Source organism: Solanum pennellii, chromosome 9, assembly GCF_001406875.1.
Source record: "Solanum pennellii chromosome 9, SPENNV200".
NCBI lineage: Eukaryota > Viridiplantae > Streptophyta > Magnoliopsida > Solanales > Solanaceae > Solanum > Solanum pennellii.
In genome coordinates this window covers 60,647,673-60,671,510 of record NC_028645.1, presented here as the reverse complement: position 1 = coordinate 60,671,510, position 23,838 = coordinate 60,647,673, and the positions used below count along the sequence as shown (strand labels likewise).

General features: G+C 35.6%; 1 protein-coding gene across 1 annotated transcript; it reads right to left on the bottom strand.

Moving 5' to 3' along the window:
* Positions 1–16,094: 16,094 nt before the first annotated feature.
* LOC107030248 lies at positions 16,095–17,268 on the bottom strand. The gene is made up of 3 exons (XM_015231601.1): positions 16,940–17,268; positions 16,729–16,861; positions 16,095–16,616 (listed from the first exon to the last, which is right to left on the bottom strand). Exons 1-3 carry the CDS (start codon positions 17,266–17,268, stop codon positions 16,095–16,097), a joined length of 984 nt encoding a protein of 327 aa, XP_015087087.1.
* Between the last annotated feature and the right edge of the window lie 6,570 nt (positions 17,269–23,838).

The following is a 23,838-nucleotide window of genomic DNA, read 5'->3' as shown; positions in this document are numbered from 1 at the left end:
TTAGCTTACATCAATAGAGTCATAGGTTGAAAATGCGGAAATTTTAAAAACATATTCATTACTTTTACGTTGAGGTTTAAATAGATCTCTACACACACATTACTTATTTCGAGTAAACATAGACCCTTCGTATAAGAAGATTACTTAGTCTTCTACTTTTATTGCACATAGATATATAAGATATAACATAGTATCAAATGGATGTCTCATCTCATAACCATCCAACAAGAGTATAACAATTTGGGCCTAGCCCATACATCAATACAATAAGATCCATACTTAGATAAAAAGGAAAGAACATAGAAGTCTTAAAACTAGAACAACATCATAAACTTGATAGTGGAATTGCCCTTGGAAAGTGAGGACCTACCCAACATGGATGAATAAAAATTCCAAGTCTTCCTTCAAAGTCGTCTAAAAAGCCTTTTAACGACCGGAACCTAAAATGTTAGGGAAAAAGTCAGAAATGGGGTTAGTACACCACTTGTAATAAGTATGAGACCATATGCACACATATCACGAAATCATGCTAAAACGGGACACTTCAATAAATTATGCAATTTACTTTGAAAAGCCTTATGCAGATTTCAAGAAATCATACCAATCAATAGGACATATTCATTAAGTCAGGAGTATGCACATCACATGACCAACAATACTAAGCCTAGTCAAGCCAACATGCATATCAACTTAATTTGAACACATAGTCAAGACAACCCTATTATCAAGCTATAACATCACAAGCATGAATAAGAGTTCATTACAACATAACCAAAGCAAGATAATTACCCATGAACCCTCATTAAGTCAACTAGTGCAAGGACCAAGCAAATCCCCTTAACCTTACTCTATCAAGTAAACTCAACAAGACTCATAACTAATGTTCAACTTCACATAGTTTATCATTAAGAGTACATATCATCATACTTAAGCAATAGATACCAAACACATGTTCATAAGATTAACCAACATCACATAGTGTAATTAACATGTAAAATCATCATATGCATATCATTTACATTTATAAGCATATACATACATAAGAACAACCTCCTAAGGCTTCCTTCAAGGAAAACTAGTGCAACGGATACGTAAAGTCTCATACCCCTACCTAGGCTAAGTTAAACCTCTAAAGTCACCTAGTTTGTTTGTAGTTCATTACTTCATTTTAGTTTAGGGAACACTTGCCTTAACCGACATAGACCACAAGAGCTAAATGTTGAATCCTGTGTTGTAAAACCTTATACCGATAGAAGGTGGCCTACCGAACAAAGTAAAACCAAACATAAACGTAGCTTTTTAGGTGGATCCACTAGCTAGTCTTCCTATGGGGGAAACATAGTTCAAGAACTAAGACATAGGTGTGAACTCTCTACATGACACTTGGAAATTGGAGCCTCATCTCATGGGAATCCATAAGATGAGTATCCCTCATATGGGAGTCAACACCTCATGTGGAACTATTCGGTGAATCTTCCTCTGTGGAAAGTCAACACCTCACATTGTCAAGTTCACTTGATGCTAAGCTAAGTCCCTTTCGAAATGTCTTTAATATATTTATTAATTATCATTGCTTAATGTAGGTCATAAGGTCTATACCTTGTATAATCATCATCATCATAGATCAATAAGAATTGCATGAGTATAGTCCTTTCATTACAATTCATATAAATGAGGTTAGCACATTTACATATTCACATCATGATAAGGCACATTGGTAAGGTATAATCATCCTTATAATATTTAAACTTTAGCGAACTCACAATCCATAGATAGAGACATTTCAATACAACATCATACCAACCCTATCAATCTTAATACAAGGTATACTTTATGCAACATCATCACTTAATCACAATTGAAATAAAGAGGTGAGATCACAAGACTTACCAAGTCTTCTTCATAATACATCATCAAGGTCTTACCATCAACCCTTAACTCAACCCAATAAGGATTTAATCTCATCGCACATCAATAACCAACATGAAAACAAAGCCAACATGACAACAAAGCCAATTGAATCACTACATCACAATCAACCACTAGTTCATAGCTTAAGATAAGAGACTTAGTCAGTAATAATCTAGATAAATTACTCAAGAACTAGCATGATAGGACTATAATTCATCCTAATTAATGCATAATTTATACAATAATAACATCTAGTAGTAATTCAACCAATAACCAATTCAATTGAGCCAACATTACACAATTCATGTAAAGATCACAACATATGGTTAAGGGGAATAGGTCATCTTTTACAAACTAGACCAATCCATACAGAAATAACATAATTGAAATACATGTTAATCTATTCATAATATCCATATAAGCAATTCACAAGATCAATAGACCCACTTGAATTTCATACTTTCGAAATCAATTTGATGAAACCCTTTGGGGAAATAAGTCCCAAAGGTGAAAGGAATCACATACCTTAATGATATTGATGGATAAATATTGGTGATTGCATCCCCAGAACCCACCTTGAACTTGACTTCTGTGGAGTTCTTCAACTAGAGAGAGAAAGAAGAGAGAAGGAAGAGAGTTTGTGTTTTGGAATTTATGAGAGCTTAGGTTAGTCTAAATAGGTTAGGGTTTTTATATAAGTTGTTAATTAACTTAATTAAAACTACCCTAACCCCTAATTAAACTAAAAATAATCCAACTAATTAAATGAATTAAATAGAAACGTGCAGCAAAATAGTGGCTCCACAGACGAGACCACGATCGACAGATCGTGTGTATATAGACGGGCATTGTTCACCTCCATGTTCCACACTCGTTGTTCAGTTCATATACTTTCCATTTGCAGGATTCCAAAAATTTGGCTAATTGTCCATCGACGGAAGCAGTCCACGCCCCGTCGATTGGACAAAGGATCGTGGTTTGCATTTGTTGGTGGACACTACCTTGGGCAGCCTTTGACCCAAAATGCTAGGGTCCTCCTCAAGGGACCTTGATTGGTCCTTGAGGAGTCGTGACTGGACGTTTCAATTATGAATCAAATCTAATACATGTTATACACCCTTTCACCAATTTTCATCATTTTCCGAATCCTAAAACTTAGTCAAATAGGCTAAGGCACACTAGCACCTCATTGAACTAGTTTTCGGACGTCATGGATGTTCTTTCATGTTTTGGTTTCTAAACTTTCTAATTGACGTATATTCATTAAAATAGACCTTAAAACAGTGTCTTAACCTTGTGAAACTTAGGTTAGGCTCTAGAACACGTGTTAGACTTTTGAAGTGTTACAGTGCCATGATCTTATGAGGTTCTTAAATAATCAATGATGGTGTTTAGAGGCAATATATAGTTTTTGAGAGAGTTTGGTGGTTAAACATCCAAGAACGTCCGGTGACGTTTCAGGTTAGCCTTGAGACGCACTAGCGTTCCTTAGTATGTTCCGTAAGGTTTTATGTAGTATTTGAATCTCAAATTGATAGGGAGGAGTCCTAATACCTATATGGATGTATTAGGGGTTGAAACATCCTGGTAGGGCCCCGTAAAAGGTCCTCAAGGAGGACCCCAACCATGGACTAGACACTGCCTGGGAAGTGTCAATCGACGAGGCAATCGACGCTTCGTGGGTTGGTCGACACCCCATCGATGGAAAGCGTTGATTGAGACTTAGTCTTTTGAGCAATGGGAAGCTAGGAGCAGTTTCTAATCAAGACGACGGCTTGCCAGTACGGCCCGTCGTCTGGTCGATGCCCCGTCGATGCAGGCCTATTATTTTAGATAGTTTTAGGTATTATATGACTATTTAAAAAATAAAAAGACCCCTTAGACTCTAGACTCAAAATCAAAACCCCTCTCTCACATTAGAACTCCCAAGAACACCATTTGAGAAGAAGAAGAAAAATTGGGAGCAACAGCCTAGGACGAATTCACCAAGAGTTTAAGCTTGGATTAAGGCTATAATATAAGGTATGTGAAGCTACTTCATTCATGGATTCTTTAATCCATGAATCCCCCTAGTTTCCCTTCAATTGTAAATCCAAAGAACTCCAATCTAGAGAGTGTTGTGATTGTATTGTGGGTAAGACTTTATTGTGATCCAATCTAGTGGGTAACATTCAATGATGCTTATATTATTATTATATACTATTTTTATGGAGTTTTAATGGTGAATTATGATAATTGAGTTTGAGGGTGATCATAGTGATCTTAGGCCATTAGAGACTTGATGAAGGTTTTGTGTTGATTCTTCTTAACTTCATTACATTCTATATTAATTGATCATGATAGAATCATCTAAGCATGAATTGTCTTAGGTTTGTTAATTGGAATTGGTCTTGATTGAATTGAACCCTGAAGTACGAACTATGGCTATATCACCTAGTATTGAAGAATGTGAGAAGAAAGTTAAGGCTAAAACACTCTATCATCTACGTATGAATGAAGATAGAATGAATTGATTAATAATGAACCTTAGGATGGTTGTGTTGGTTTTATATTTAAGATAATTGGATTGAAAGTGATAGAATTAACTTGATACTGAAGAGATTGTCTAGGACATCTATTTTCTTTTTGCAAAATATAATTTTATTTATTTATAAGTTTTCGACTTTTTGAGTGTTGCCACCTAATTTTTTAGAAAAATTAAGAAAAAACATTGTTTTCAAAAGAGTTAAACAGTAAATCTAGTGAAAACTTTTAAAGGGGTTTGGAGATTCATATTAATATTTTAGGAAGGTTTTTACGGTACCTAAAATACCCGTTAATACGGTTTTCCTGGAACAAACTTGTTTGGCTAAAAACGTATAAGTCAATTTTCAAGATAAATATTAGTTAAGACTTGTTGGAAATGAAGTATTAATTTACTATCTAAGTGAAATTTGACTTGCAATTTTTATTATCTTTTAAGTCCAGTTGAAGTCGATTGATTTAGTCTAAATAGTTAAAATAAAACGACGTCTTGCGGGGATTTGAAGTTTTCGACCTGGAAACATACGATAATAATAACAAGCAAATAACGATAAGGTAAGATAGAGAGAGAGGGAGAGAGTTGCGTTGGACCCAAACCCGGTTTCTGTCCGCCTGGACCGGTGTTTGTAAATACTTCTTTTGTACCTGTCTGAAACTAACAATATAATAACAAGTGAATGAAAAGGCGACAAGGGATTAGGCCCGAAAGGAATAAAGTATGTAGCATTAAAATAAAAATGAAATTTATGAATTCTTGACTCCCAATCTTCAATTCCTTCTGCTTTGGGACCTGTACGTCGATCCTGTGGACAACTTGACTCGAACAAGAGGAGTTGAGCCTTTATGGCTCTCTCGAAATGCAAGGAAATTATGAGTTTTTGGTGAACCCGGGCAGATTTTACATCCAAAGATGAACAAGATCATATTAATAATATGATAAGAAACATTATAACATATTTTATGAAATGGATAAAATAAATGACCATTCAAATGGCTAATGAGCCCACCCAACAAAACCATGACAAAATATAAATGACCAATTTAGACTTGGCCAACTACTAGTCATTGGTTGTAGTAAGAAGAAATTTTTTTAAAAAAAATAATAAATAAATAATAAAGTTTTGTTTGATTTTCCTTCATAAAAATATTACTAACTTGTAAAAAGGAAAACTAAATCATAAGAGTCCTTCAGAAAAATACAATAAACCCAGGAGTAGAACTAGACATTGTGAGCATATGTCAAACAACTTATGAACAAATGCCCCTGTTGGATTCTTCCTATTTCCAGTCTCAAAAATACTTCGCACATTGACAAATAATCCAATGAATTATCGAGGGATAAACACAATATAGGCAAACAACAAAAAAGTAAAAAAAAAACTACTCAGAGATATTGTCAAAGTCAGGGAATTATCTTATCAAATTACGGGATGTCATCATTGAAGATGTTATTTCAAATGATCTCAAAAACCAAACCACGGCCGAAACTATAGCTTTTAAATAATAATAATAATAATAATAATAATAATAATAATAATAATAATAATAATAATAATAATAATAATAATAATAATAATAATAATAATAATAATAATAATAATAATAATAATAATAATAATAATAATAATAATAATAATAATAATAATAATAATAATAATAATAATAATAATAATAATAATAATAATAATAATAATAATAATAATAATAATAATAATAATAATAATAATAATAATAATAATAATAATAATAATAATAATAATAATAATAATAATAATAATAATAATAATAATAATAATAATAATAATAATAATAATAATAATAATAATAATAATAATAATAATAATAATAATAATAATAATAATAATAATAATAATAATAATAATAATAATAATAATAATAATAATAATAATAATAATAATAATAATAATAATAATAATAATAATAATAATAATAATAATAATAATAATAATAATAATAATAATAATAATAATAATAATGCCACACGTCATTCGGAAAATTTTTTACATACTCAACTACCGGAATGTAAACATTTTTTTTTCGACTAGGAAATCAAATTGGCGTGAAGATGTTTGAAGAATAGACAAAATCTAAGCGGCCAAAACAGAGAATATCTACCCTAAAGAGAGGAACCAAACTCGTTTAAGCACAACATCAAATATGACAGGAAGATTTGAAGTAAGACTAACCGATTCAAAGTGTTTTTATATATTCCTCCCCTAAAAATGACATAACAGCAACAAAGAAATTTAGAGTCGAGCAAATAAATCGTAGATCTAACCAAAATACTGCATGCTTAGGCCAACTATAGATTAATTTGAAATTTTAATTTAAGAATAGTCATGACATGAACAAAGCAGCATATAAGAGCGCAAATGTGAGTAAGAAAAAAAACGTAATTTCAAACAGAGAAGTCACCCAAACTGCTTGCTAGACCTCAAATAAACGCCATAGACATGGCAGAGCTCACACGACCAATATCAAGACAAATATTGTGATCCACGAGCAGATCCTAAATTTTGAATAGTCGCATAACAAGATGAGTCAAACGAGTATTGTTCTAACCAAGAGTCCAAACTCACACTATTCATTCTTAAGAAGAATAAGGATCAAAACCACTACAAGGATTCAAACGCATCATGTAGGAGCAATAAGAAATCATGCTATTCACACTTTTAACTTGAACGTCGGCTACAGAACAGGAGAAATAAAGAGATTTGAGTAATTTACCTTTTAATGGGCAATGAACAAGGACAGGAACGAAGCAATGGAGACTTCACCAACGGAATACTGAACACGAACGTCAAACGCAAATTAACTAAAAGAGAGAAATTTCTGTATAGCTTACAACTATGTCTTTATCACCCCCTTGCTCTGAGAATTTCCCAACAGGAACCCAACTTGAAGATTTTCAAAGCAAAACAAAAAGAAAACCAATCTCCCCCTTTTTCTTCTCTATTTTATGCTTCCCTTTCTCAAAAAATTCTTCTCCAAGAACTTCTCTCCCCTAAAAAAATCCTCCTCTGATAATGAATAGAAGAGAATATATAGGGTCAAAATTTAGGGTTTTTCAGAATGTAGGGAAAAGGGAAAAATCGACAAACGGAGTTTGATCCAGATATTTGAAAATCCTCTCCAAGGACCAAAGAAAGCTGGTTATGGGTAACTGATTTCACCCGACATCTCCCGAAATCCGGACGACACGAGCAACGAACGACTCACATTCAAACTTGTTCGTCCTTGCACTCGACGTGGAATTCATCCACGTGAGCAAGGATGAATCTGTAGTCTTTTGGAACAGCGTTACTCTGCTGTACGGGATGAAAGAGACGCAGAAAGGGCTGTACTTTTAACGCCGTTTGGAGTCATTGGCTAGCTTCTATCCTTAGAGAAAAAGCAAGAACGTAGAAGTCGTTCACGCGCGACTGAGAGGAACTCCGTGAAGATAATTTGGTCGCTGCATTTTAGTCATTTGCCAGCTGCTACACGCTCTGGGTTTCTTTTCTTTAAGAGGGAAGAAGATGGGTCGGACGGCTAGAAGTGGGATGGGGCAATTAATAATAAATCAAGAAGGGGATTGGATATGTTGGGGCATAATGATTTATGTGGATAAGAAACAAAAGGAAGGAAAAAAGATTTTGGGCCCCAAAACTATGTCTTATAAGTTGGATTCAAAATAAGGTTAGAAGATGGCTACAATTGCAAATGAAATTGGAATGTCAATTATAGCCGGATCGAACCAATTTGTAAATCCGCCTTGGAACCAAACTAAGATAAATTAAAGTTACTAATTTGCTATCTTTTTAATCTTAACGAAATAAAATAGGTAATTTAAACGTAAGCTAAATAATTTAAAAGGGCATAGACTATTACACAACTAAAATAATTTACAAAGCATTTAATTAACAACATTTTGAATAGACTTTCGAATATTTATAAGACATACTTATAGCATACGAAATTATGTAAAACACATATATCAGCTAAAAATAATAAAGAGGCGATAAGATTGGCTTAGAACAACTTGCAAAACCTTTTAGACTCATTAAAATCTAATTATTTCAATCATTCAGAATTAAGAAGCTCGTTAATTAATGATTATCGGGAAAGGTCAAAAAATTGGGTGTCAACAACTGTCCCTCAGTTTACTTGGATTGATGTAAGAAATTCAAGGAAAATGAAATTGATCAAACCAATTTTGACTGACCGCAAATTTATGTTCTTTGGAAAGGGACTCGGTAAGAACTTTAGGAATTACGGCTGAACCTCGTAAATGGGTTTACTTCATATGTCTGGCTAAATGAGAATTAAGGCCACTTGTAGTTGGATACGCTCAACTTAACGCATGATTTTGAAAGAATTCAAAAGCCATCTCGACAACTAATTATGAAGGGACGAAAATGCTCGAGAATAGGATTTAAGAGCGAATTTTGAAATACAACCGATTTTTCAACATTGAGCACACCTACATATCCTTAAACTTATGGAATCAATCTGCTTGTAGTTCGACTCGATCGGTTGAAAAGGAAATCCATTTTGCTGGATAACATTTGGTTCTGGATAAGTGACAAATTATATCGAGTATGAGAAGGAGACTTGTAACCTCTTATCCATGAATGTGAAGTTCTTCACATCCATAGGTAAGAACTTACATGGACATAATTTCCAAAGATCTTGGTGCATTGCCACTTAGATTGGAAACTTGTTTCCGGCGGATACTACAATTTCCGGATACAAAAATTGAAACCAGGGAACCTAAAGAAAACCCCACATGCCTCCTGATTGGAGTGTGGTTTGATTTTTGTGGAAGTAGCTCCTCTGCTCGGGTCCTAAGAGTCTGACACTCCTCTTTGGACTATGTCCCAATTCGCTGCAAAGAAAAGTTCCACGTTGTGCTGTCTCCCTTTTGATGTCATCCGCACCTGTGGTTTTGTTTTTTCCGGAGAATTCATTCATTCGTATTCTCTCGACAAAGACTCAGATAAACTCGTCAGCATAAAAATGCAATTCAAATGAGTGACAGTGACTTTTTCCGTGTCGACATTTAATTGCTCTCCTTCAACATTTGATGTCAACTTCATCAGTTTAACATAAAGCAAATAAAGCTTATGTCTTATATTTGCATTATAATATTCAATTTACTGTTCCAAAATACAAGTTGATGCAGTGTGCATATATTTCTCTCGATATTGTCTTTGATGATTCCCTTGGTGTCTACTCTTGCCAAATAAAAGATGCAGTTGATGTTGATGGGATACAAGATTTCTTTCTCCCTTCCTTCGCGATGCATGAATTTTCTCTTGCAATGCATGACTTCTTCTCCGCAATGCATGATTTTCCCGTGATGCATAAATTTTTCTTCAATGCGTGAAATTTGACTTCGCAATGAATGATTTTTTGCGATGCTTAAATTTTCTCTTGCAATGCATTACTTCTTCTCCGCAATGGATGAATTTCTTCTCCCGATGCATGACATTCTTCCCACAATGCACGACTTTCACGATGTATGAATATCTTGTCGCGATGCATAATTTTCTGCGATGCATGAATATCTTCTTGCAGTGCATGACATTTTACTCAAGGCGTGAATTCTTCTCGCGGTGCATGACTTTCCGTGATGCGTGAATATCAACTTGCGATGCATGATCAACTTGCGATGCATGAATATCAACTCGCGATGCATGAATATCAACTTGCGATGCAATCTTTGGTACCAAATGAAGATAGTCCTTCAATCGAGCAACATACTGGTCTTCTAGGTGCCTTCTGGATGATGATATCGTCTCAATTGACAATACGGTATAATGAACCTCCAGGTAGTAATATCATCATGTTTAATAATATGAAATAAATGACCCTCGGGGTAGTGCATCACCTTAATCAATAAAATGACCAAAATGACCCTCCGGGTAGCGTATCATCGCAATCGACAATACAAATAACATGACCTTTCCAGGTAGTAATACTATCAGTTCTGATAATATGATATAGATGACGTCTTTGATGAAAAACCGTGAACTATATTTCTCGGGGTTTCATTTGATTCACCTTTGAACCTAGTTGGACAATCATTATAGACTTCACGTTATTAGGAGTTGAATGAAACAAAACTCTTTTATATAAGCAATACAAAATACTTCCTGCATTCATCAAAAAATGTTTAATTAGGGGAACTTTTCACCCTTTGATTTCTCACTATTCGTCGATCGGAGGAATTTTGCTGATTTCAAAGCAAACCTATACACCTGCGTCCACAGAAATACCATTAGTTTCAAAATTGAACTGATCTATGTCGATTTCTTCAGTTGTCTGCTTCTTCTTTGCTATCTCCGGTTGATTTTCTGATCTCCTGAATCTTGATATATAATACAAAATATTGTATGTCAAATAAATGAACCATAAAGGGAAAATTTTAGAAAATTTTTTTTTTCAAAAAGTGGTATTTTTTTAAAAAAATTACTGCCAAGTATCATGTCACGTCAGGCTTAGCAAACTTTTTTGAGTCTTATTCCTGGAGATCTATCTGATTATTCGCTGGGGAGTATTAAAGTCACTCTGGACTGCCGATAAAACCACATTTAAATTTTGAGGCCATCCTCAAAATTTATGTCTCAGTTAACTGTCTTGGTTCATCTTCAACTGCCGGTGGGCAAATCATGGAATTTTTGAGATACTCTCAAAAACTCTGTCTCAGTTGCAGATTCAAAGATAACTTCAGTCTCGACTTGTTTAATAAAAGTCTTCTTCTCAAGAGTTTTGAGTCCCTCTCAAAAATTATGTCCCAGTTTCTATTGTAAAGAAGAAGACCGAACCCTTGTGGCGCCTACGTATCCTGTTGAGGCAGGAATCAGGTCAACGTAGTTCCCATTCAAGGTTGCCAACAACAAGAGATTAAGAAACCAACCAAAGTCGACATAGGCCGCCTACGTATCTTATTCTTGAGAATTCAGGTCGAACATAGTTCAAACACAAAGAATATTTAGAAGGATAAATGGGGTGACCGAGGCCAACATAGGCTGCATAGGTATCTCATTCTTGAGAATTCATGTCAGACGTAGTTCATTATAAGAGGGGTAAATTTTTTAAACAAAGCAAATACAAGAAAATAGAACGATTAAAAGTAAATGACAGAAGTGTCACGACTCGGATTCTTGAATCCCAATCGCAATCGGTGTTGTTGACCTCTCAGATGTTGCAGACAAGCCTCATCTTGCATTCATCACATTCATCTAGTTAAATTTGTGGAAAATTTAAAATTTTTTATATGTCTGAAGTATACATAGACTTCATATAATTATTAACTAGATATGTCATATACTAAGCTCAACATAAGAGAACAACCATCTAACATAAAGAATCAATTCGAAACTGTAGATGAATATATCATATATAGCTCGCCAAACACGGCCATATTACAAAGCTTTGAAATGAAGGTGCGAAATAAATGCTAAGGACAACATCCACTAGCTATGTCTACAACTAAGGCTAGACCAAATCTGTAGCATCCTCAAAATCATGAGGACCTACCAAATGGTTGGAGAAACGTTGAAGTACAAACCGTTGTAAGTGTCGTCAACCTTTCCTCTGACCTGCACCTATAAAAATAGTAAATAGCTGGGGGTTAGTACACCACTTGTACTAAGTATGGGTGTATTCACACATACACATAAAGCTATGCATGATCAATGAAAGTTCTTCCTAAGAAACATGCCATTTCTGTAATGTCTAGTCATTAGACTTTCCTAATTCGTTAGTTGTGAATTGTGGTATAAATATGATGTATTTTAATGCATTCAAAGCACAAAACTCATTTTTTATATGATTACAAAACATTACTCTCATCAACATAATTTTAGAACAACTCGGGCGAAGATTTAAGATTTTGATCCTCTTAGGCCGAGAGCTACTCTTTGTAAACATAGATTATTTTTCAGTCTTTTTCTACTTCTTGTTGTATAGCTCAATAATTCTTTTGGTACTATTGTTTTACTTACAAGTGCAATGATTTATTATAGTCCCATACCCACAATGAATCGATGTAAGTAATCCAAGGACTAAGGAATGATTTCCCTACCTTATAGTGAGTCATTCTTTACACAATATATTCATTACCTTTCATAAGCAATTCTCTATTGATCATGCCATTGATTTCAAGTGAGGGCCCAACATATGGGACCTCAACCCGAGGGACTTTTTTAGCAAATACAGAGTCTGCTTCATTCTTCCATTTGTACTTCACATTATTCATTTTATTCATTCGTAGGCTGATGTAAACACAAGCTATACCTAGGATGAATTTTAAGACTCTCATCGGATCATGAACTGCAATGACCAAGAATGACCTAAAGTCATTACTTGAATCTGATTTCACCTCCTAATTGTCTTGCACAAACACCTTCGGTATCGTTGTTTCCATTATCTTTCATACTTTGAGGAACTCCAGCCTTAACCGACATAGATCATGTGAGCATCATGAAATCCAGTGTCTACCCTACACCGAAAAGAGGTGGAATCACCGGCCAAAGTGACCCAAAACATGCTAGCGTACATGGGAATTGAACCCCGCCAGATCCCTATATTGGCAGTATAGGTTCGAAGACAAGGAGATATAAGGTCACCCATACCCGGCATGCAGGACAGTCTCATCTTATGAGAGTTACGTGAACCTCTGCCCTTCCCAAAAGAAGACATCACTGCTCATAGCTAGTCTATCGGTGCTCAGTATAAAGTTCCATTTCATTCAACTCATACGTTATGGAAGCTGGCTTCTAGTATGAGGACATCATATCTCAATAGATGATTTCTCATCTCATCATTAGTATTAAGTATACATCAGTCTCAATACTTTCATTAAAGTGTACATAAAGACTGGTCTCTTCATTATCTTTACACTCTCATAGGTGAGTACGTTTTGGTAACATTTACTCAGGCTCATTTGAGATTGCTCTCATCTTTCACATTAGCATCTTATCATATTGTCACCACATTCATTAGCATTAGCACATTTGCTTTTCATAATTACTCATCCCTTTTACGTGAATGTTCATTTCATCATATGCCAATACAGTTGGCCATTTAGTGTGTTTCACACTCTTACTTAAACCTTCTAGGGTTTTATCATTTCATTACATACATCTTAGTTACTCATCTCTTTTAACGTGAATGTTCATTTCATCATCTTTTAGTGTTGACTCAAGAATTATAGAGGCTTGCTTCTAGATTGAGATTTACTTACTCTATTGATGACTTGTCATCCTTACTTTACATTGATGAAATATGAATTGTTCTTTCATATCATCCTTAATTTACATTGATGAATGTGAATTGTCCTTACACATCATCCTTAGGTGTTAATGAGACTAGTTTCACACATTCTAACACCTTCATTCGTGAGTATTCTTTTAACAAATTAGCTTTGGTGTAAGTAAGACTTGTCTCACTTCCTTTAACACCCCATTTAAATATGTTATAACTGAATTTACTTACTTACTTTAGTGTATTAGCTTCATATCACCGTTTATGGACGATGAGCACTTCATTCAATGAGTTTCATGTGTTCATAGTTCATTCTTGTGGAGCATGTTGGGAGTTGTCCCAATGAATGTCATGCCCTTGGTTATGGATTCATTGATATTACTTTAGAAGTTCTTAATATATATTTGATACTCTTACTGCACAAGAAGTGGCATATGATTAGTATTGGCTCAAGATTTGGGATGTGAGACTAGCCAATTCATCCTTTTTGGCAAAAGCCAATTTTTACGTATTTTCAGATTTAAATTGCCATATGTATGAACCCTTAGCCAATATTTTAATCATTTACATAAGTTACTATCCATTAGCATATATTCATTTTGACCACATAGAGTTTGAAAACTTTATTGGAACCAGATAGCCAATTTATTCAAGATATGATTTCATAGATGTCTTTGAGCCAATTCTTAGTTTATGGATTTTAGTGTAACGTTTTAAGAACATATTTGACAGCATTATATTAACATTTGATGTCTTTAACATCTTCATAACATCACAACAATATCAATTCAACATTCAGCCAAAGACACATATTCACTTAACACATCACAAACTTAACTTACCATATTATCGATCCTTAATTGTCATGATAAGATTAACTTTACGCAATTACAAGTTCATAAGTTAATTCGATAATCATCATTCAAGAACAATTCATGTAAATAACATCAAGTACCACATACCAACAACATTACTTCTAACCTATTCAAGATTGAAATTGTAAAAAGGATATTAGAGAAAGGAGTTCGACAAGAACGACGGGAAACAACCCTAGTTTTCAAGATCCTTGAATCGTTTGAAAGAAAGTTCTCTTGAAGAAAGAAATCCAGGAGAGAAACCCATACCTTAAGTAGAAATTAATATAAAAAGACCACCTTTATTGAACCTTGAAGAAACCTTGAAAATCGTCGAAGAAATTTTCTGTTTTCTTTTTTTGCGTTTTGATCACTGTTTGTCTCACGCTTGTTTTCTTGTTTTAGTCGTGTATTTGTTTGAGTTTGAACGTGGTTTTTAGGTTTAAGAACTGACCTTTACTTATTCAACTTAGGTTTTAATAATTTAATTAAATTAATTAATTAACTTATTACTAAAAAACCCTCCTAAGTTGATTAAACATAGGAGAATGTTGACTTCACCTAAAATCTAAAATTTGGTGTTGACTATGGTTTAGGTCAATATATTTACTTTATATTAATTTATTAAATCCTTAATTTAATTAATTTAGGGACCTAGTATAAATACTAAAGTACCCCTAAGTCATTGGAACCATAATAAACCCTTTAGGACCATCCTAGGTTAAGTACTAGGATGTTTCTTGCATTATACTAGCTTAGCATAAGAATTTCGGTTTGACCCGTTTAATTTAATTAATTAAATGTATAGTATAATTAATTAAGTAATCTAGGGTAATTACTAAATTACCCCTTCATTTATAGGACCATAATTAACTTTTTGGACCATCCTAGGTTAGGTACTAGGTTGTCTCTATAACTAGTACTAGGTTAATGTCAACCCGGTTTTGGTCCTAGGTTGTTGGGTGCACTAGTGGATCCATTTCGGTTAGTCCTAGGTTATTTAGCTATTTTGGGAAGTAGGTTAGAGTCTAAAATTGGTTAGGAAGTTAGGCCCCACATGGAGTGGTCCCTTATGCACGTTTTTGTCCCCTTAACTATTCTAACCGAATTCAGTTAGGGTGGTCCCCTCCTTTGGTGCTTCTTCACATATCTTGCACATGTGCTTGAACATGGGTTTGTTGTACTTTCCTAACTAACTATTATTTATAGTTCCTTTGGGAATGTTTAATTATTGTCCCAAGGACCCTCACTATGTCCTTGGGCACCTCTTAATTTACATGATCATTTTAAATGATCATGTGGAATGGTACTAGGTTTGACACTTTGTGTGAAACTATTCATAACGGATTTTCTTTTAGCTTAGGGTCTTCATTTCAGGTACATTTATTGAACATCAATCTTGGATTAGGGTATGACAACCCAAAAAGTATATTTCTTATTCGTATATAGAAAATTGGCTAATATTTCTTAGCCAATTTTTCTATACTATGCCCAATATTTCTCAACATTGGGCATTGGGGTGCCTATGTACCCCTAATAGGCTATCCTAAGGGTATACTGACTATTCATTAGCCATATGATTTTGCGGAATGTTACAAGAAGTGCAAATTGAATCTTCACACATAGTATCTCTAAACAGCATTTGAGTTGATCGGTTTCGGTCATGCGGTGCCATCCATTTCCGACAGGACCAAAGCACCTAAAGATAATACTTTGCGAACCATTTAAGGTCCTTGCTAATTCGGTTAATTTTCCTTTATACTCATCTTGGTGAGGAAAAATGCGCTTAAGGACTAACTGACCGATTTCAAAAATTTTGGCTTTGACTCTCTTGTGAAAAGCACAAATTATTCTCTGTCGATATAGTTTACCATGACAAACGGAAACCATTATCTTCTGATCGATCAAGGTTAACTGATCAATCCGTTTACGGACCCACTCAGCATTACTTAATTCAGCTTCTTGGATAATTCTCAAAGACGGTATATCAACCTCAATGGCATGACGGCTTCTAGTCCACACATCAGTAAGTATGGGGTAGCTCCAATAGACGTTCTGAAAGTCGTTCAATAACCCAACAAAGCATTTAGCAACATATCTGCCAACCTCGGTAATTGTCAATCATTTTCCTCAAAATTTTCTTGATGTTCTTATTGGCAGCCTGTACAACTCCATTAATTTGAGGACGATACGACGTTGAGTTCCAATGAGTAATCTTAAACTGCGCACATATATCTCTCATCAAGTGACTGTTAAGATTTGCACCATTATTAGTAACGATGGACTCTGGTACTCCGAACCTGCATATCAGATTGTTGCGAACATAATCAGCTACAAATTTCTTGGTCACCGACTTGTAGGAAGTTGCTTTCACCTACTTAGTGAAGTAGTCAATGGCGACCAAAATAAATTTGTATCCGTTAGAGACGGCTAGCACTATCGGACCGATAACATTCATACGCCAAGCTACGAATGGCCAAGGTGAACTCATAACATGAAGCTCATAAGGCGGCACTAGGAACAAATCACCATGCACTTGACATTTATGACATCTCTGCACAAACTTGCAACAATCATGCTCCATAGTAATCAAGTAATAGCCGGCTCGAAGGATCTTCTTTGCCAAAGTAAGTACATTCATGTGCATGCTGCAAACTCCAGCATGTATCTGTTCGATAAGCTTCGCAGCTTCATAGCATCGATGCATCTGAGAAGATCTAAATCTTGAGACCTCCTATAAATAATTTCCCCACTTAGAAAAAAGTAGAGAGCCATACGGCGTATCGACTTCTTCTAGTTGGATGTTGCATCTTCAGGATAACTTTCGTACTCTAAATATTTCTTGATGTCAAAATACAATGGCAAACCGTCTAGTTCTATTTCTACATGGGAACAATAACCTGGCTGTTCCTTTATCTCTATATCTAGAGGATCAATATAATCAGTATCTGGATGTTTAATCATTAAGGTGATGGTGGCAAGAGCATTAGCCAACTCATTCTGCGTTCTGGGAGTATGTCTAAACTCAATCTTGCGAAATCTTTTGCACAACTTCTATATACATTGCACATATGGTGTGCTCTTTGGGCTTTTCACGGCCCATTATCCTTGAACCTGATGAATTAATAAATCTGAATCTCCGATAACCAGAAGTTCATGAACATTTATATCAATGGTTATTTTTAAACTAACGACACAAGCTTCATATTCATCCATGTTGTTCGTGCAATTAAATCGGAATTTAGATGACATGGGATAGTGTTGACCAGATTCTGACACTAAAACTGTTGCAATACCTCTTCCTTGATGATTTGCCGCTCTATCAGAAAAAAGCCTCCAGCCAGGATATGTTTAAGAAATATCTTCACCCACAAACTATACTTCTTCATCGGGAAACTAAGTCTTGAGCGGTTCATACTCTTAGTCAACAGAATTTTCTGCAAGGTGATCAGCTCAAGCTTGTGTTTTTATTGCCTTATGAGTCACATACACAATATAAAATTCACTTGAAAACATCTGCCATTTAGCAAAATTTTCGATCAGCATAGCCTTCTGGAAAATATATTTTGAGGGATCCATCCTGGAAATGAGATATATGGCATAAGGAGACAAATAATGTCTTAATTTCTGGGAAATCCAAGTTAAATCACAACATTTTCTCTCCAGAAGAGTATAACGAGACTCGTATGGAGTGAACTTCTTGCTTATGTAATAAATTGGTCGCTCTTTCTTCCCTGTCTCGTCGTGTTGACCAAGTATGCATCCAAAAGAATTATTAATATAGCAACAGTGGGCTTTATTCTCATGAAGTCACCAACATCGGTGGATTTCACAAATAGTTCTTGATAACATCAAAAGCAATTTGACATTCTTCGTGTAACACCTTGCAAATCCAAGACACATTGTAAACCCTAACAGAGGTTTCATAAGGTCTAAGTATTGTTCCTAAGTCCATTCTTAATGAATATAGTTCATTTAGGAGGTTTAAGAACAAAAACGTCCATGAACTTCCGGGAAGTTGGTTCAAAGGGATGTTAGTGTGCCTTAGTATATTTGACTAACTTTTAGGAGCCGGAAATGTATGAAAATTAATGGAAAGGTCGCTAATAGGTTTTTGAGTTGTTTCATGGTTGAAACATCCGAGTACGACTCCCCAAGGACCAACTAAGGGCCCTTGAGGAGGACCCTTGTAGTTTTATGGAACACTGCCTGGTAGTGTGCATCGACGGGACAGAAGACAGCCCATGTGTGGATCGACGGGGCATCGATTCCATCTTCGTCCCACACTTAGGCTGGTGAAGAAGGCTCCTTCACCTGCACAGCCTCTGAACTCATCGACGGAGTGCAGAGGTGCAGACTACGGGCCGTGTGTGGATCAACAGGGCATCGATGCCACCGCTGTCCCACACTTAGAAAATTGAAGGAAGCCCCTCGGCTTCACAGTCTCCGGCCAAGACGACAGAGTGTATGACGGAGGGGCGGCTGTCCGTCGACTCACATAAGGCCCGTCGATCGGGGTTTCGTCTATGAGGGTCGAGTTTTCTGCCTAATTTAAGTTGGTCTCATTTAATTAGTTAGGGGGCTAGGTGGTTTAATTAGGGGTTAAGGGAGTCCAATTAAGTTGAAATAATATCCAATATAAATACTCCCAACCCTCATTAATCTAAAGACAACTCTCATATAAACTCTCTTTCTTCTCTCTTATTTCTCTCTCTACATGAACTCACCATTGAGGACTAGCAAGGATTAGGGTTCTGGGGATGGAAAGGGACAAATTCACCATCAAATTGTTGACAAACGTTAAGGTATGGGTTCTATTCACCTTTGAGACTCTTTCCTCAAAGGGTTCCTTCAAAATAGATTTCAAAAGTTGAGTTTTCTTATGGTTTCATTAGATTACAAAATTGAAGTTATGGATTGAGTTGTTAAGAATTTCTTAGAGTTATATTGAGTATATTAACATGTAATTCAACTTTTTTTTGGTAATTGTTGATGGTTTGGTCTAAATTTAAGAATATGATCCTCCATCCCTAACCCTAGGTAGTGATCTTCACCTATATTGTATTCTGATCATTCAATTGAGTTGGTTGTTGATTTGATTACTATCCTATGGTGATATCATAATTGAATTAATATGAATTATCGGCCTATCATTCTAGTTATTTAGATGTTATTTAGGATATGAATTGTAATGTGAAATTAGCCTACGTATGTTGTCTCAAGTTGTGATCTAGAGTTAAATTGTGTTATAGAGATGCAATTGGCCTTGTCATCTTATTGGTTATCATTGTGTTATGATGTTACTCCCCAAATTGGGTTGAGTTATGGGTCGATCATAAGACCTTGATGATAGACTGTGAGGAAGACTTGGTAAGTGTTAGAATCTCTATCTTTGTTTCCAATTGTGATTAATTATTGTTAAGTCATGATATTACATTGGAGTATGCATCATGCTAGGTTTATAGGGTGATATGATGTTTTATTGAAATGTATTGACTATGTTATAAGGTTTATTAAGGTGTATGTGATATAAGGATGGTGAAAACTATCAATGTGCCTTAATATGCTATGAAATTCTAATGTGTTGACCTCACTTATATGGATTGTGATGAAAGGACATATACTCATACAATTCTTATAGAGATATTGATGACGATGATTATACAAGGGGTAGACCCTATGACTAAATTAAACTATGGTTGATAATTAAAGGATTAGAGACATTTAAAAAAGGGACTCTAGCTTAGCACCGAGTGAACTAGATTGAGGAGTGTCCCTTCCCACATAGGGAAGGTAGGAACACTAAATTACTCTTGAGATTGGAGACTACAATGCATGGCGCATAAAGAGGGTCCCAACTATATCTCCTCGTTCTTGAACTATGTTGCCCCCATAGGAATACTAGCTAATGGATCCATGTAGTCGCTATGTTTCATGTTTTGGTACTACCTTGGAAAGTAGTCCGCCTTCTTTCGGTGTAGGGTTTTATGACACCGAATTCCACACTAGCTCATTTGGTTTATGTCGATTAGGGAAAGATGTTCCCAAAAGGTAAATCGAATTAAAGGACTGGAACTCTAACTTGGATAACCTAAGGGGTCTAACTTAGTCTAGGTAGGGGTATGTGACTCTACCTAAACGTTGCACTAGTTAGCCTTGAGGGGAGTCTTAGGAGGAGGTTCTTATATGTGTTTATGTTATGATAATATATGATGTATATATGATGACCATGGCACATTATTTATACTATATGTTGATTAGTTCATTTATGAATATGTCTTGGGTTATAATGTTAAACATATTTTGAAATGTAAACCTAAATGTCATGATATGTAAAGTTGGACATTTGTCATGTTTTCTTTTTGAGGATACTTAATTGAGTAAGATTATGTGTTTTTCTTGGTCATTGCACTTGTTTACTTTATAAGCACTTGTGAGTAGTTGTCTTGCTTATTATGATATGTTTGACTCTTATTCATTCTTGTGATATTATTCCTTGATTTTAGGGTTGTAGAAAATCATGGTTTCAAGTATGTTGGATAAGTATTACTTGTTGAGATAGGAAGCATGTTTGGTTGGTTGATGTGACTTACTTGACTTTGCATTAGGCCCTAAAGGGGTAATTTGGCATGTTTTGATAAAAAGTCATTTTTAGAATGTTTTGTTTGTGTATGTGCATAAGATCCTATACTTACTACATGTGGAGTACTAACTCCATTTTCTTCCCTTTTCCCAAACATTTTAGGTTCCGGTCGTTGAAGAGTTTGGAAGGAGACATTGTTGAAGGCTTGGATTCTTCCTTCATCCAAGTGGGGTAGGTCCTCAACTTTTGAGGTAAATGCCATCCTCTAGCTTACGGACTTTGTTATAAGCTTATTGACTCTTTCATTCCTTTCCATTTTAAGTGAGTACTTCCATATGACCTATACATGGTCTTGTTTGATTGATGTAAGGTCTATGCCCATATTTTGATATTCGTTTAGATGGTATGAGATGAGACAATTGTTGAGACTATTTCTATATTTTACGTATATGTAAGTGCAATAAAAGTAGAAGTCTATGTAATCTTCCTATACAAAGGGTCTATGTATACTCGATATGAATATATATTATGTTTATGTAGAGGTCTATGTAAACCTCCAAGTAGTGATAATGAAACTTTAAAAATTTTCCGCATTTTTCAACTTGTGAATGTAATGACATGAGACTAAGAAGCTAGTCTTAGTCCTTAAAAAGAACGACGACACGGGTTACGTCTAGGGGGTAAACCCGGATGTGACAAACTTGGTATCAGAGCTTGAGGTTGAATATCGTTGAGTTATGTCTCTCTCTACCATGTCTATGTAGGTTTGTATTTATAATTGTGAAGCATGGCACAATTATGAGTAGGAACATATATGATGCTTAGGAATCACTCTCTTTCTTGGAAATCTTATATCGTGCTAATAGAGTATTCTTATGGTGAGCTTTTGCTTCTAATCCTATGGTTGTGCTTATAGGAAGCATTAACACTCGAAGGAATGAGGCTCGAAGACTTGAAGAGGAAATTGCCAATGTGGGAGCTCCTCCCTATGATGAGCAAGTTCCTCTACTTGAAGAAGATGCTAATGTGGAGAAAGCCCCAGGCTAACCCTCCACCTATCACGGAGGCTGATATGAGGGCTATTCTTGATCAAATGTCCCAAGCCATTACTACTCAAGCATAAGCCACGATGGTTCAAGCCCAAGCTATGAAGGCCCAAGCCAAATGGGAGATTGCTCCCCGTCCTAATCAACAAGTCCTACTGTGGCTTCCCGTCTAAGGGACTTCACTCGAATGAACCTCCTACTTTATATGGTTCTAAGGTTGATGAAGACCCCCAAGAATTCATCAATGAGGTCTACAAGATACTATATGCTATGAGGGTGTCTTCAAGTGAAAAGCACGAGTTGGGCACATACCAACTCAAGGATATGGATCAAACTTGGTATATGCAATGGAGGTATAATAGTTCATTGAGGGGTGATCCGGTGACTTGGGAGATATTTAAGGGGGCTTTTCTAGATTGGTTCTTCCCTAGAAAGATGAGTGAGGAAAACATGGTGGAGTTCATAAACCTTCACCAAGGGGGAAAGAGTGTCCATGAGTACTCTTTGGAATTCATTAAGTAGTCCAAATATGCTCCTTCTTTGGTCTCCAATCCTAGAGACCAAATGAGTCATTTTGTGATGGTGGTGTCGGAGGACTTACAAGAGGAGTGCCAATCGGCCATGCTACATGACAACATGAAAATTTCCCGTCTTATGGTGCATGCAAGAAGTGTAGAGGAGGCAAGGGCTAAGAGAGAGACTAGAGATGCTAATAGGGCAAGATCATTTGATGGAATTTCTTCAAAGAATAGGCTTGAAATACAATACAAGCCTAGATTTAAAAAGTGGGTTTCTAATCAAGTCCCATCCAAGTTCCCAAAAGCTAGTGGTGATAGGGTGTCTAACCCTAAATTCAAGAAGGGAAAAGGTAATAATTCACCAATCGAGAAGCCAACTTGTTGAAAGTGTGGAAAAAAGCACTATAGTGATTTCCTTAAGGGGACGGATAATTTCTTTAGTAGTGGAAAGAGTGGTCACAAGATGAGAGATTGTCCAAACTTGAAGAGTCAAGAAAAGGGTAGTGGTCAGGCTCAAGCAAGTGGTTCTAGTGATGCTCCAAAGAAGAACCGCTTCTATGCTCTCCGCTCTTGGGGTGAGCAAGAGACTTCTCCCCACGTGGTGATCGGTATGTTGAAAGTATTCCCTATTGATGCATGTGCCTTACTTGATCTCTGTGCTACTTTATCATTTGTTACACCTCTAGTAGCCAAAAAGTTTGATATTTTACCCGATATTTTTCATTAACCTTTTATAGTGTTTACTCTTGTGGGTGAGTCGGTTGTTGAAAAAAGGATGTATAGAAATAGTCCAATAATGTTGCTCAATAGAGTTTTTTATGTTTATCTAGTAGAACTCGATATGCTTGATTTTGATGTTATATTGGGTAAGGATTGGTTGCATCATATTTTGCCTCCATTGATTGTAGGACAAGGGTGGTGAGGTTTAAATTCCCTAATGAACCCGTTGTTGAGTGAAAAGGGGGAAATTCAATTCCTAGAGGTCGTATCATCTTTTGTCTAAAAGCATTCAAAATGATCTAAAAGTGTTGTCTATATCACATAGTAAGAGTCCAAGATCTAGATTTCGAAGTTCCTCCAATTGAGTTGTTCCCCGTAGTGAGTGAGTTTCCGTAGGTCTTTCCTCATGA